The 15217-nt window shown below is 40.1% G+C and overlaps 1 protein-coding gene across 2 annotated transcripts in view; it reads right to left on the bottom strand.

The window, feature by feature from the left end:
- Positions 1 to 15217, bottom strand: part of Wdr64 (WD repeat domain 64) — a 124038-nt gene extending 108821 nt beyond the window's left edge. For both annotated transcript variants that reach the window (XR_015046592.1, XM_021175403.2), the window contains exons 1-2: positions 14895 to 15217; positions 7826 to 7956 (exon numbers count right to left, since the gene is read on the bottom strand). Coding sequence is in view for 1 of the 2 variants with exons in the window: in XM_021175403.2 (XP_021031062.1) it covers positions 7826 to 7956; positions 14895 to 15039 (276 nt within the window). In the remaining variant the exon portion in view is untranslated. The remainder of the gene's footprint in view (positions 1 to 7825; positions 7957 to 14894) is intronic.

The following is a 15217-nucleotide window of genomic DNA, read 5'->3' as shown; positions in this document are numbered from 1 at the left end:
TCTCTTGGTTCCTTTCCCTGTTGCTGTGATAAAATACTCTGATAAAGCAATTTAAGAGAGAAGGTGCTTCTTTTGGCTTACATTTCTGTTGGGAAGTAGACCTTGAAAGAAACTTAGTATACCCGAGATATAAGAGACAATTTGCAAAACACATGAAACTGAAGAAGAACGAAGACCAAAGTGTTGACACATTGCCCCTTCTTAGAATTGGAAACAATCACCCATGGAAGGAGTTACAGAGACAAAGTTTGGAGCTGAGACAAAAGGATGGACCATCTAGAGACTGCCATATCCAGGGATCCATCCCATAATTAGCCTCCAAACGATGACACCATTGCATACACTAGCAAGCGTTTGCTGAAAGGACCCTGATATAGCTGTCTCTTGTGAGACTAGGCGGGGGCCTAGCAAACACATAAGTGGATGCTCACAGTCAGCTATTGGATGGATCACAGGGCCCCTAATGGAGGAGCTAGAGAAAGTATCCAAGGAGCTAAAGAGATCTGCAACCCTGTAGGTGCAACAACATTATGAACTAACCAGTACCCCAGAGCTCTTGACTCTAGCTGCATATGTACCAGAAGATAGCCTAGTTGGCCATCACTGGAAAGAGAAGCCCACTGGACACACAAACTTTATATGCCCCAGTACAGGGGAACGCCAGGGCCAAAAAGTGGGAATGGGTGGGTAGGGGAGTGGGTGGGGAGGGTATGGGGGACTTTTGGGATAGCATTGGAAATGTAATTGAGGAAAATACATAATAAAAAAAAAAAAAAGAAAGAAAAAAAGAAAGGTAGCCTGGTCCTTGGTTGAGCTAAGGCTAGAAGCCTCAGAGACCTGAAGGGACAATTGGAGCTTCGACTGCTCCCAGGCACACAGCCCCCCTTAGGTCTGTGGCCATCAGTCATGTAAGGGCAAAACCCTAAGCCCCCCACATATAGATGAGGCATTCCTAATATCTCAGACCAAGACAATAGAAAAAGAGACACTGAAATCTACATTCTAATGAGGTACCTAGAGGTCTGGAGGGTTTAGCCAATAGGTGTTCCTTCTCAGACATTCCTCCCTGCAAAAGGCATTTATTTATCTCAGGCCCACCCTGAGAAGTGGGGTACGGTTTCACAGATCCACTTTCCGCCATGGCAATAAATGATTTAGAACCACAGACTGACTCTTTTCATTGGGATTCCCTGTGGGGAGCCATAGAGAAGGGCTTTGCCTATAGAGCAGATGTCTAATCTCCCTTAGAAGTCCACTCTGTCAAGAAGGCCACCAAGCCTAAGCCTGCAGTCAAGCCAAGGACTCTCACCGTGGGGCCAGCCAGAGCTCTCCCCGCCTTTTTCCTGTTCCCTGCCCTGGGCTAGATCCAGCCTGTGGGCCCAAATTCCATTCTCAGCTCTTCTGCCATTTCCAGCAGTGCCTGGGTGTCCAAGAGCCTGGGAACTCCATGGCCCCAGCCTCTTCAAAGGCCCAGGGACCTTGAGCCAACTCTGGCTGTCCCTTGTCTCAGACTGAGCTTCTCTAGCTCCGAGTGGGGCCTCAGCACTTCCCTATGGCCCAGTACCCACTCAGGGAGTCGTGGGATAAGCACAGTAAAACCCCCTGCTTTCTGCCTCCCCAAGTGGCTGTGCCCTGTGGCAGAAAGGCTGTGGGACTCACATTCTTACACATTTCCTGCAGTTTATAGTCCTTTGTGGTGATGAAGACAGGGCAGCAAGCAGGGAAAACATGGTAGCAAGAGCGGGGAGCCAGTTGGTCACATTGCATCCACACTGAGAAAAGCAGCAAAAGGAACAGGAAGATATGCTTGGCCAAAAACAAACAAACAAACAAACAAACAAACAAACAAACAAACCCCCACAAGACTCCCTGCCCCTTCAGAGACTCACTTCCTCTAAAAAATTCACAGCCTTCCAAACAGTTGCACCACGTAAGGATCAAGTGTTCAAAGTGACTATGGGAGACATTTAAATAACAACAGCTGTTTACTAGCAACACAGGGTTACATGGTAAAATACAGACTTCGTCTTTTCACTGATTAGCTGTGCAAGTCTAAAGCAATCACATTGTTCAGATTTCTTTACGTCTAGTTTTTCTCAATATATATTGCAAGGACAGGCCTAAGTTGTATTTTTATTAATTCTAACGTTTCACTAGAGTAAAAATATACAATTCTCCGAGTGTATTTGCATCTAAACCACAGAAAAGAAAGTGTAACTTTTGGTGGCATTGTTGTGACAAAGAGATTTATATTTTGGAATCAGACTTGCATACCTTTGGCTGATTTTGGAAGAATCAATCCCACTCATATTGCCCAATTGATGACTATTAGCTAACTATTAAGATGGCTCCTAAAAACCCAGGTAAACAATATTGGAGTGAAGCCAGTCTTCATCAGATAGTATTCAGTTTCCATTTTACAGACGACAGCACGGAAGCCCAGAAAGGTTAGGCTGCAGGACTGGAAATTGAAACGCCGGTTTGAGAAGTGGCCAGATGACTGGTGAGAAGATGATAGGCCAGTGACGGCAGAACAGTCCTCACAGACTCCTCCAGCCTCAGCCAGCCTCCAACTGCACAGAGCACACCAGAGGCTGTGCTCGAGTTGTTCTGTCAAAGGTACAAGATTTCTAGGAACCCAAAGATGGGATAGGATAATGGCATCAAGAATTGGTAGACAGGAAACTTTAGCTGGAGACCAACGGCCACTTTCTATTTGGCTTTGGATAAGTCAATTACCTTTCCATATGCCACTGTCCTCACCCTCACCATGGCAAGAGTGTGGCCCTCTACAATCTACATGCTGATCTGTTGTGAAAACTAAATAGGAACTGGAAATTTGTATGAGAGAGAGAGAGAGAGAGAGAGATATTTTACAGATGTAAGGAGATTGTGTAGACTGGAAGTGGCAGATGTAGAGAATGAGGTGCCAAGAAGGAGCAGATGTTGGGGATAATCCTCCCATTTCTCCTCTCCACAAGTGAAGAACTATGCAGATTCACTTCCTATTCCATTACATCCAAGATTTCAGTTACTGTAGAGCTCCATGGCCACACCTCTACCACCTACCTAGTACTTACTGTCTTATGGTTCAGCATTTATGGGGAATAGCAGTCCTGGATACCTTTACAGTATGTGGTTTGAAGCTTGCATTTCCAAGATAACAGTTTTGGTCAGCAAAAATGTAAAACAATTGCTTCATGCTCACATAAAAAATGCATGACCTTCAAATTAAAGAAGTCTGTTGATATTATCTTAGGTGCATAGTTTTAGAGAGCCAGTCAGGTGGAGGGCGTATCTGGAAGAAACTGGAGGAGGGGTAAGTATAATCAAAATACAGTGCTGCATAAAATACTGAAAGAATTAATAAAATATTATCATTGAATAAAATAAACTCAAACAGGGCTGGAGAGATGGCACAGTGGTTAAGAGCATCAACTGCTCTTCCAGAGGTCCTGAGTTCAATTCCCAGCAATCACCTGGTGGCTCACAACCATCTGTAATGAGGTCTGATGTACTCTTCTGGTGTGTCTGAAGAGAGCAATGGTGGTATACTCATATGCATAAAATAAATAAATAAATCTTTTAAAAATAAATAAATTCAAACAAGGTGTAACCCCAAAATGCCAAGTTAGAGTCTTCTAAGAGATATGAATGTATACAGTATTTATATCTTTTCATTGTTTGCTGGTAAAAGCCTGAATTTGATGGTCAGGAAGAATTCATTCTATTCTTATTTTGACATTTTCTGTGATGTCCCATAGAAATATAATATAAGCCATGTATATAATATTACATCTTATAGTAGGTACATGAAACATAAAACCAAAATGAAATCAACTTTATAAGTGTGTTGAAAACATAATTTCAACATACAATCAACATTAAAGGTCACTGTGAAATGTTTTGCATTTTCCGTACAATGCTTTTTGAGATCTGTGCATTTTATATTTATAGCACACATGAACTCAGACAGATCACACTTCCAATAGTTAGTTACAGCCCCATGTGGCAGAAGGGAGTTCTTCAGCATCGAGGGCTACAGCAGCTAAGGGTTCAGTTCCCAGGGGGTATCTTTCCCACCAAGCTTTCCTGTGCTTGTATTACTCACTGAAGATGAGCGCAGTGTTTTGCACTCTTAATTCTGAATGTCCTGGTGTGTGTGTGTGTGTGTGTATGTGTGTGTGTGTGCCTGAACCATCCAACCAGAGCAAGCATATGCACACCTCAGCCCACCTGTGCTCAGGTTCTGGATCTCCTGCCCTTTGTAATATCTGAAAGGCGCTTTGAAGTTTCATTTAATGTATATCAAGTCCAATTTGCTATAATTTAAGCAACATCAACAATAATTCATGGTTGGTTCCAGAGAGACAGGACATCAAATTCAATTAACCAAGCTGAAAATCTCTACCAAAAACAAACCATCACCACCACCACCAACAACAACAACAAAACAAAAACAAAAACAAACAACAACAAAGCCAAAAACATCCCCAATTCTAAGACATCTTGGAAACTTGGCCACAAACATGGGATGAAAATATCAACAGTGTAGAGTCTGCTAAATCACTCTCAGAAAAGGGAAAGTTGGAGGGGGGTGAGGGGAGAAAGGAGAGAGGACTTGAGAATCAGAATTCTTCATCTTTGATCCTTGAGCCTTGTAATGATTTGTATTACTCACCATTTCTATTTTCTGCTAGATTCTATATTTCATGCATACACTGGGCATAGCCAACTTCTCTGTATGTAGCTATGTGCAGCCAAGGATAGCTATGAATGTAGTCCAACACGCAATTGTAAACTTATCTTCGGACAAGAGAATTTCCCTGCCATTTTTATAACTCAATTGTGTGGCAAAATTTATAGATAGCAGTGTCTCTATATGTCACATGTTGGCCACATTGGAACTGTTGCAGTTTGAAGCAGTAGGTTAAAGTATGTTCTGGGAATATAAACTCAGGTCCCAATGCTTGCCTATCTATCCCTCATATTTCTACTGGACAGCGCAGAGGTCAAAATAGAAAAAGAACAATTTCCTCCTGATCACCAAAGAGGTTTTTACTTGCAAAGGACCTTTTGAGATAACAATCAAGCAACGAACTAAGTTAAAATCATGTTTTCCATTCTTGAAAAAAAAGAAGAAAGAAAACAGGACATACTGTGGGAATTTGCTGCATGGCAGAATCTATGAGCTATTCTGTTATGAGCCAAGCTTTGTACATATTTACAGGCAGTTTGTGGGAGGGATTTCTAATTTGTATAAGGTCTTTGTGAGTTTTATTATCAGAGCTTTTATGAGATTTGTTACTGGGTCATTAAGGTAGATACAAACTTTCTCATTAGTGTTTTGAATGTCTTATGTAGCTGACTACTCTCTGGTTCTGCCTGTCATCTAAGCAGGGTGAGTATCCCAACCCCAGTGACCTTTGCTCAGGAAGACAGTTGTAAGGATGAGAAAAAAACAAGTAAGAGACATTGAAACTCAACTACAGGAATGAAGAGCATTGTTTGTTTGGTTGGTTTTGTTTTGCTTTGTTTTTTGTTTTTTTGTTTTGTTTTGTTTTGTTTTGTTTTGTTTTGTTTTGTTTTGTTTTGTTTTAAGACAGCAAGGGGATAGATCCTGTCAGCAACCAGTGAACTTAGATTCTATTCTTCTCCAGAGAGTCCTTCAAATGAGAGCACAGCCTAGCTAACAGGTGGCTGCAGCTTTAGGAGACTGCATGAGAATTGCCCAGGTCCAGTTCCCAGTTTCCTTGTCAGTGGAAACTGTGATGTAATACAGGGCTGCTTTTTTCCCTCTTAAATTGCTAAATGGATGATCATTTATTCTAGATGCATAAGGGAAAAGAAAAGGAAAAAAAAAAGTAGAAGAAAACCCAGGATCCTTTATCTAAAGTGAATTCCCTTTCATTTTTACTGGTTTGTGTGGGAGTGTGTGTGTGTTTAAAGGAGAGGTAGTTGCTGAATTTTTGTCAACCATCTTCCTTATTTTTTATTTTACTTAATCTTAAAGATTCAGAGTCAGCAACCTTCTTCTGAAAAAGGGCCAGGTAGTGATTAGTGAAGGTTCACGGGCCATTAGTGTTCTGTCAAGGCTGCTTTCCTCCACTAGTGTGTCTCAGTAGCACCCATAGAATGTGTGGAAATGACTGAGCCTTACTGTGTGCCCTGTGAGCTGGTTATAAACCTGCCTGTGAGTAGATGTGGCTTTCCTTTGCTGCAGTCTGTTAAGATTAGTCTTGTTCCCCCACTAAGCTGTTAGAAGCAATCTAACTCATGGCTTTTCTAATACGGAACCATCCCCACTTTTCTACCCAGAAATTTTTTAGTGTTTAATAAACATTATTTAAAAGGTTAGCATTTCTATTCATAAATAATATTTGCTTTTTGTTTTCTTTGTTCAACTCTATTATTTTAGCCTCTGAAAATGATTTGGATAGCTGTTCAGTTTTTTTTTAGCATATTAGTAGAAATATTCATAAGAATTATATCCCCTTAAAGGCAATAGAAGCTCTTTTTGGTTGTAATTTTTTCTAAAGTTAATTAGTAAATTTTGCTAGTTACCTAGTTCAGGATTTGGGCTAGCTTCTATTACAAGCTTCTAAATTGTATTTTATTGGAGTTCTTTATATGCTCAATTTTGTGATGGCCTATATGTAGTTAAACATAAGACAGAACTTTTCCTGAGCCTGGCCATTATCAAAATTCCATTTACACATATCCATTAGATGCCATAACTGCCTTGGTAAGAGAGGAGATAGTCTAATGAGACTTTTTTATTAGTCTATTGAAACAGTTGGCCATAAAGAAAGAAATTTCCCTAGGAATCCTATTTGGGGGTGAGGGAAAAGCTGGAAGCCTGGTACCAACCAGAGGAACTTGCCACCCAGGAAGAGACTTCACAGTGTTCTCAGGACTAGTTGAACCTCACAGAGCAGACTGGGGCAAAGGCAATGACCGACCTGTGATAAGCAGGTCTCATACTGTGACCATGACTACTTACATTAAAACACCTCTTGCCTTCTACTTAAACTTAAACTTCATATCAGTGCCCCCAAAGATGGGTGGGGGTGTCCACTGGACTCTTTTATTCCTCTTTCCAATGTGACCACTGGGAATAAATCTGTGTTCTCTGTTTTCCACGATCAATTGTCTCTTTAGTTAACTTGTTGAAGATGAATAGCTGACCCTAGCTTTTTAGGATTGCTAGCAGGCAGGCTTTGCTGCCAAAACTCTGGTAATCCTGTTAAATGTGATAGTAAGATATTCAAAGTCGTCATGTTTTCTCTTGTCTGTGAGATTCACTCAAATATGAGTGAGCCAGATGTTTTAATTTCTTGCATCAGTATTCTGCCCATCAGAAACCATTTTCAAGAGTTGACAGAAGTAACCAACTAAACCCCTACATTTCTGCCAATGATTCAAATGCTCTGAAGACACATACACAGTGAGAGTACAGGGAAGAAATGTTTCCTTGTCAGATTCAACAAAGCCACTTAAAATCCTGATTGTTGTCAATGGAACTGATGGCAAGTAACTCTGCGAGTTCAAGGCCAGCCTGGTCCACATAATGAGTGCCAGGCCAACTGGGGCTACAGAGTAAGACCCTGTCTTTTAAAAAGAAATACTCATGGATAATATAGTTAAATAGCTGCCTGTTTCCTCACTTTCCTGTGGACCATGGCTATGCCTTTATGGCCGTAGACACAGTAATATTCCGTGTACATACTGCAGATTTAGCTTTGGTGGGAGTAACATTTTTAATTGCTTGTTCTGAACAAAGTCAAGTAAGACCTGAGTTTTGAATTATGTGCACACAAAGTACCTCACACCAGTCGAAAGCTGCATCAGGATTGTTGCAGAGCTTCCTGTAAAAACACTTCACATCTTGATTTTTCACTTCAGGGCCAAAGATTTGCTGTACCGAGGTGTAAAACTTATCATAGTCGATTGAATCTGTAGTGGGGAAAAGTACAGGGACATTTCCATCAGATACCAAGGACAGAGTTTCACATTTCATATATATTTTCCATCTCATTTTGTCTTATAAAATGACTATAACTGTACCTTAGAGATCTTGTATTTATGAAGATAACTAGGCCCTAGCTAGAATAGTATTCAATCAGAATAAATAATTTATTTTGCTGTTCAGGATTCTCTTCTGTTTCAGCTATGATAAAAATTCTGTACATGAATACAAAGATAAGGAAATCACTTTTCCTGCTATGGAAACAGTTACCAGTTCAATGTTTCTTAGAATTTATCTTAGACCTTTGCACAGAGCAAATATTTGTTATCTGACATTGTGTAAATTCTCTCACACAGACATGCATACAGAAACACACAGAGACTTATACAAAGACACAAACAGATATGTACCCACATAGACACACAACACACACACTCAGTAAAACACACACACAATACAGACACACACACATGCATCCACACACATTTCTTGAATCTTGATTTTTGACAAGTTTCTTGAAGTGTTTAGATGAGAATAATGAATCTCAAGTCAAGAAAAAGTTAGAGAAAAGGATTCCTCAAGCTGTATAGACAAAATCCTATTATTTTATTCAACTAAAAAAATATATTGAATAATATTGTATGCCTTGCATGGTGGCACACTCCTTTGATCCCAGCACTTGGGAGGCAGAGGCAGGCAGATTTCTGAGTTCGAGGCCAGCCTGGTCTACAAAGTGAGTTCCAGGACAGCCAGGGCTATACAGAGAAACCCTGTCTCGAAAAAAAAAAACAAACAAAAAAACAAAAACAAAAACAAAAAAAAAATTGTAGCCAAGGCTTAGTTGTGTGTCAGAACTTAGCTAGACATTGGACATAAACTGGATACTAGGCAATGTTTACTAACATCTGACACTTCCAGAAATGAGAGAGAGAGAGAGAGAGAGAGAGAGAGAGAGAGAGAGAGAGAGAGAGAAGAGCGAACTAGATTAAACATTATAGAAGTCTAGTTGACTCATTAGAACTTTAATAGGGAGAGTTGAAATATTGCAGGCCTAAAGCCAAATTATCTTGGGTTTAGTCTTTTAAATAGCCATTTATTTCCTAGCTGTTTGTGATCTCTCTGTTAGCATTAGTAATCCTTTCAGAGTATATAAAGCAGAGCCTAACCTCTATTTAGCCAAAAGTTAAGAATGCCATCAGATGACATCTGAGGCCCATTGCAGAGATTGCTCAACTTTAACAACCTACCTGATATTCCCACTGATGTATTTGAAAGGTAGTTTGACTTATGGCTCTCTTGTTCTATAACTATAAGCCTTCATGAAACTGTTATGTTGAAACATATTATTTGGAATAACCTAAATCTTTCTACAAAGGTCATGGTTACTTTCTCCCCAGTCATTTGGGTCTAGAAGAAGCTATTTCTTAATCCCTTTAATATGAGAGATTTATCCTAGAGATGGCTCAACATATGTAAGTTAATAAACACAGTAAGTCATATAAATGAACTTACTCACAAAGTCACCTGATTCTCTCAGTAGATGAAGAAAAGCTTTTTGAAAAAAATCCAATATGCCTTCACAATAGAGGCCTTGGAGGGATCTTCAGCATAAAAGTATTATATATGACAGACCCATGGCCAACATCATCCTAAAAGGAGGAAAAACCGGAAGCAATCCCACTAATTAGGAACAAGACAGGGCAGTCCACTAGCAAAATGTGGTGAGTAATATCTATAGAGATAAAGACAAAAGACGAAAATTAAAGTGATATAGATAGGAAAAGAGGTAGTCTAGGTATCCTTATTTGTGGCTAATATGATATTATACATAAGAGGGTCTAAAACTTTTACTGGAAATTTTTTTTTATAAAAAGTGTCAGGAAACAAAAAATCAACTTACAAAAATTAGTAGCCTATCTCTATAACCACTAATGAACATGCTAAGAAAGAGACTGAAGAAACACTCCCATTTGTAATAGCCTCAAAAATCCGATAATGAGGTAAAAGACTTCCAAAATGAAGACTTTAAGTCTCCAAAGAAAGAGACTGAAGAAGACACCAGAGGTTGGAAAGACCTCTTATGCTCATTGTTTGGTAGACTCCATATGAAAATGATAGGAAATCCATTCTACCAAAATAAATGTACAGATTCAACCCAATCAAAATCCTCACAACCTTCTTCACAGAAATAGAATGAACCATTCTTAAAATCATATGGAGGCACAAAATATCTGGATTAAACAAAGCAATTCTGAACAGAAAGAACAATACAGCATGGGCTATCGTGCCAGTGCAAGCTGTATTACAGAGCTATAGTGATACAAACAACATAGTTCTGGCACCAATGTAGGCATGTAGACTAATGGAATACAGTAAAAGACTCAAACATGAGATTTTGTAATTACCACCTTCTGATGTTTTACAAAGATGTCAATGATTCATACTGGGAGAAAGCATCATCAAAAAGCTGTTCTGGGAAAAGAGGATGTCCCCAACCAGAAGAATGAAAGCAGACCTATATCTATCACCTTACAAGAAAGCTAACTTCAAATGGATCAAATATATAAATGTGAATCCTGAAACACTGAAACTGCTAAAAGAAAACATAGGCAGCACCTACAGGATCCAGGAGCAAGAGGAGGGGTTGTATAAATAGAATTCCATTTGCTCAGGAATCATGGCCAACAATTGAGAAACAGAAACTTCATAAAACCAGAAAGCAGTACTCCAAAGGAAATAGTCAGTTGAGTGAAGAAATCCACAAACAGGAGAGAATTTTGTTAGCCATATATCTAATGGAGAGTTAATATTCAGAATATGCAAAGAACTCAAAAAACAATCAAATAAACAAATGCCCAATTTTAAAAATGGCCTAAGAATCTGAACAGAGAATTCTCAAAAGAAGAAATAAAAATTACTAAAAAACATTTTTAAAAATTTTCCACATTTGTAGTAATCCCAGGAATAAAATTTCTGTGAAATGAAAATTGAAAATGAAAATTAAAAGCCGCTTTGAAATTTCATCTCACCCCAGTCAGAATGGCTAAGATCAAGAAAACAAATTAGCAACAAGTGCTGGTGAAGACCTGGCAAAAGGGCGACCTCATTGGCTATTGGTAGGATTGCAAACTGACAAAGCCACTATGGAAATCAATGTGGGAAAGTATAAACAAATAAGCAAAAGAAATCCACCATGTGACCCAGCTGTACCATTCTTCACCATACATCCAAAGGATTCAACATCTACTCCACAGTTACTTGCTCTGCCATGTTTGACTTTGATTGTTTAAAGGAGAGATAATGCGCCCCACAAAAGACGTTCACTGTCTAGCAAACCCCTTAGTGCCTGCTATGGGAAAATTCCTGTCATATTGTTGGTCTGAAGAATACAACAGTCTCCCCAAACATTAAACAAACAAACAAACAAACAAAGCAAAACACACAAAAACTTATTGCTGAAGCCAACACACACTTTGGAAGCAGGACTTGGAAAAATTGAGCTGAACCTGACCTAGAAGCCTTCTTTGGCTCTCACAGTATCAGATGTTACATAAGCTATCAAGGGTAGAGGAGCAGTCAGTAGTTCTACTCAGCTGTAGAGCCTATGAACCATGACAATGACTGAACCATCATGGTATCCCCTATGACATAATAGTGGGTAACCAACAGAGTCTAATTAAACTTAAGACCCATTAAACACACACACACACACACACACACAGAGCCATTTGGCAATGTCTAAGACATTATTGTTACAGCCAAGGATGAGTGTGCTGCCAGCATCTAGAGGCCAAGGAGGCTGATGAACTCCCAACAATGTGCAAGGCTGCCCCATTAGCCTTAGCACACAGAACAAAGAATTCTTTAGCCCAAAGGTCAATAGTGTCCTGGCCGAGAAGCCTTCGTGTAAAAATGACATTCCTCTCCCTGTTTCAAAACTCAGCAAATGTTTATCTACCTAAACAGGAACAACTATTAGCCCCGTGGAAAATAAAGAACCATCCAAATATGTATGCAGCTGTTTTAAAGATACATGTTCTATCTGGACTGCACCTGAATGGGGGGTGGGGTGGGGAGGATTTGGTCCCAGGGTAATCTGAATTCTATTGCGTCACTGGTGAGATCTAAGAATAACAGAACCAGGACAAATCTCTGTAGTCTCCTTAGCATCCCTTTGAGGCTGACACCTCGTCATTAAAACATTCTCTCTCTCGAGTCCTGGCTCCTTACCTACAATAAAGAGTCAATTCTTACCTTCCAATATTTATTAATGAATACCAAAGTATTTGAATAGTATTAGCAGCTTGGTACAAAGTTAGAATTCCATATTTTCCATCTCCTCAATCCTTAAACCTTGTCCCTAAGACATAGAAGGCCATGTGTCTAGCAGATTAGTTTTTTAATCTCATCTAAAAATTCCTGAGGAAGGAACTTTGCACCACAGATTTGGAGTTGTATGCTTTCAGGGGTGGGGGGTGGGGAGCAAGGCTAACTTCGTTGTTTAACACGTGTTTAAGGAGTGCTTCCTGACACCAGACTCTGAGCTGGCCTTATCTGTGCAAAACCTTCAAAACACTTCCAGATCAATGGTCAAACACAGACTACATATTAACCTCAGCAGCCTAAATAAAGCAGGTAAATTCCTGGAGGCAGCAATAAAAACAGCAACAGGGCTGAGGATGCCTTTGCTTAGGGGGAATGTGGGCATGTTTGCAAAGAGGTAGCTTTCTACTTTCTTGAGAATTGAAAGAGGAAAGAAGGACTGGAGAGATGCCCAAGTCGGGAGAACGGCACATTAGCCATTAAAAGTTCTGCAAAAGAAACAATTTAATAACTGTGGACACAAATCACAGCTCTTACCTCAAAGGGAATAAAAGTTTGTTTTGAGCCAGGTTTGAGTGACCATAGCTTGGGAACAGATTCAAGTTGTCCTGAGTAACATATCCCAATGTGGACGTGGTTAGCTTTCATAGCCACACAACAACAACAACAACAACAAAAAGGTCATGACTCGGCGTTTTCAAACCCATTGATGGGAATATCAAAGGGGGCAAAGTACTGCTGATGAATTAGGTTCTATCTGATGACATCTTAGCTTCGGATTTGGTGAAAGTCAGTGGTCTACTAATACAACTCCAAAGTTTTGTGTGATAGATGAGAGGGCACTAAGTCAGGACTAGTTGGTGACAAAGCTCTAATTGGTCGACAGCCATGTGGCATTTTTAACATAGATTTGCCTTTTTTTTTTTTCCTGAAAAGTTCAGCTCAGGCATGAGGATGTAGTTCAGTTGCTACAGTTTCAGTTACAAAGTAAATAAGTAAACATAAAAAAAAAACCACTATGACATATTTAGAAATGTTGAAAAGCCTCTGACAGGATTGAAGGTGCCAGACACTGATGCCGGAAAGGTTGAGGCGTGACTCATGCTCAGCAAGATGGCATGTACAGATTCTAAAGGTGAGTTAGTAAACCAGGATTGTGGCAGAGCTAGAGGAAAAACTCGTTGTAGAAATATATCAGAAGGAATAAGTCTGGATGGAAGACTCCCAGCAGGTGTTAAAAAATCTGAGAGAACCATGATTATGTACTCAAAAGTGATGCTAACTACAGGGATCTGGAAACTAGGCAGCCAGCATTCATGCCATAAGACTTGGACAAGAACACACTAGGCAGAAACTCAGGACAAACGACAAAAAAAAAAAAAAAAAAAAAAAACGAAAAAAGAAAAAAGAAAAAGAAACAGGGAGAAATGAGCAAAACCAGAAGAGAGTGTCAAGACACACAGGGGGAGGAGCATGGAGGGAGGAGCTTCTCAGAGCAGAAGAAGAGACCAGACCAGTGTTCCTGCAGTGAAATGGTCATGTGGGCTGAAACGGGATAGCAAAGTCAGACATGGTGGTGCACACCTGGACAAACCTGGAGTGGAGGATATCAAGTTTCAGACCAGCCTGGGCTACATAGTGAGACAGTCTAAAAGAAAGAAGAGAAAGAAAAAAACCACAACTTATCTGAATTTGGCAACAATGTTAGGTACTGAATATATTTTCAGCAAAAATGAGGGAAGCCAGCCTGGAGTGGATAAGAAGAAAGGCAGAGATGCTGTAGGGAAATTTAGCAGAGAAGCAGAGAGGAGACATGGAGGAATAGCTTAAGGGAAGAGAGTCAAGGATGAGATGACAGAGTATATTTTTAGAATCAAAGGGCAAAGCTGGTGGAAAAAGAGACTTCTGAGGTTGTTGCAGCAAATTGACAGTATTGGAGAGGAGGGGAGGAGGGCTGCTGATTTAGGAAGTATTGGGCCAGAGGAAAAGGGAGAGAGAACGAATTCTAGGCTTTGTGCCTGTCTCTCTCCTAGGATAGGAAACTTGGCTGAGAGAAACAGAAACCCCATCAACAATTTAAAAACCTGGTGAGAGTTTGGAGAATCAATTGTAGCAAGAGGTAAAACAAGCTGACAGGAGGGAAATTCAAGCTTTGTTGAGCGCTTTATAGAGAGCTCAGCCAAGATCAGGAGGACATCCGGAAAGATCTGAACCCTTCTGACTCTTAAGAGACTTGGGCAGGTGACTCCTCTCTAACTCCCATTGTTTTCCCAAGCAAAGTAGACTGCATTTTATTCCAGTTCTAGTTAAGCTGGGTAAGAGACACAGAGGGCCTCCTGCGTGCTCACTATGCTATACTGAGTCTCAGGTGGGCCCGTGACTGATAGTGTCTGGAGTATAAGCTCTTAATGCTATTTAATCCAACTCTTTATATTACAGGTAAATACAACAGGCTTCCTCATGCCTAGCTAAGTATGTCAGGGACAAAGAAAGAACTCAGGTCTGGTCCCCCATTCAGTGTCTTGGGTTTAAACAAGACTGCTTTTCTCCGATGACCTAATCAACAAATCCAGATGGACTTCCCTGTAACCATCCATCTTACCTTCTTTTGGTATAAATATGCCTGCTCTTTCTTCCTTTTTCTGGGCTGTTGTCTGTTCAACCAGTTTATTGAACTCAACCAAGGACGCTTTGAAATTGTTGATCTGCAGCGCGAGGTTGAACCGCTTCTCATCCTTGGCATCCATACAGACATAGGGAGTCTCTTATTTCTGTGCAGAAATAATACTGCAAATTTGCCAATGTGGAAATGCTTCTAGTTCTTATAATGTGTCTCTGTTGTTTCAACTTTTGCCCTAGGTCTCATTCCTCTGACTCTTCTATCCCTGTTCTAGAGGAACAAGGAGTAAGAGTTGTTCTTAGCAG

Source organism: Mus caroli, unplaced genomic scaffold (genome assembly GCF_978045245.1).
Source record: "Mus caroli unplaced genomic scaffold, Mus_caroli_1 scaffold_1, whole genome shotgun sequence".
Taxonomy (NCBI): domain Eukaryota; kingdom Metazoa; phylum Chordata; class Mammalia; order Rodentia; family Muridae; genus Mus; species Mus caroli.
The sequence above is the reverse complement of the archived record's forward strand: the minus strand, read 5'-3'. Positions and strand labels throughout refer to the sequence as shown.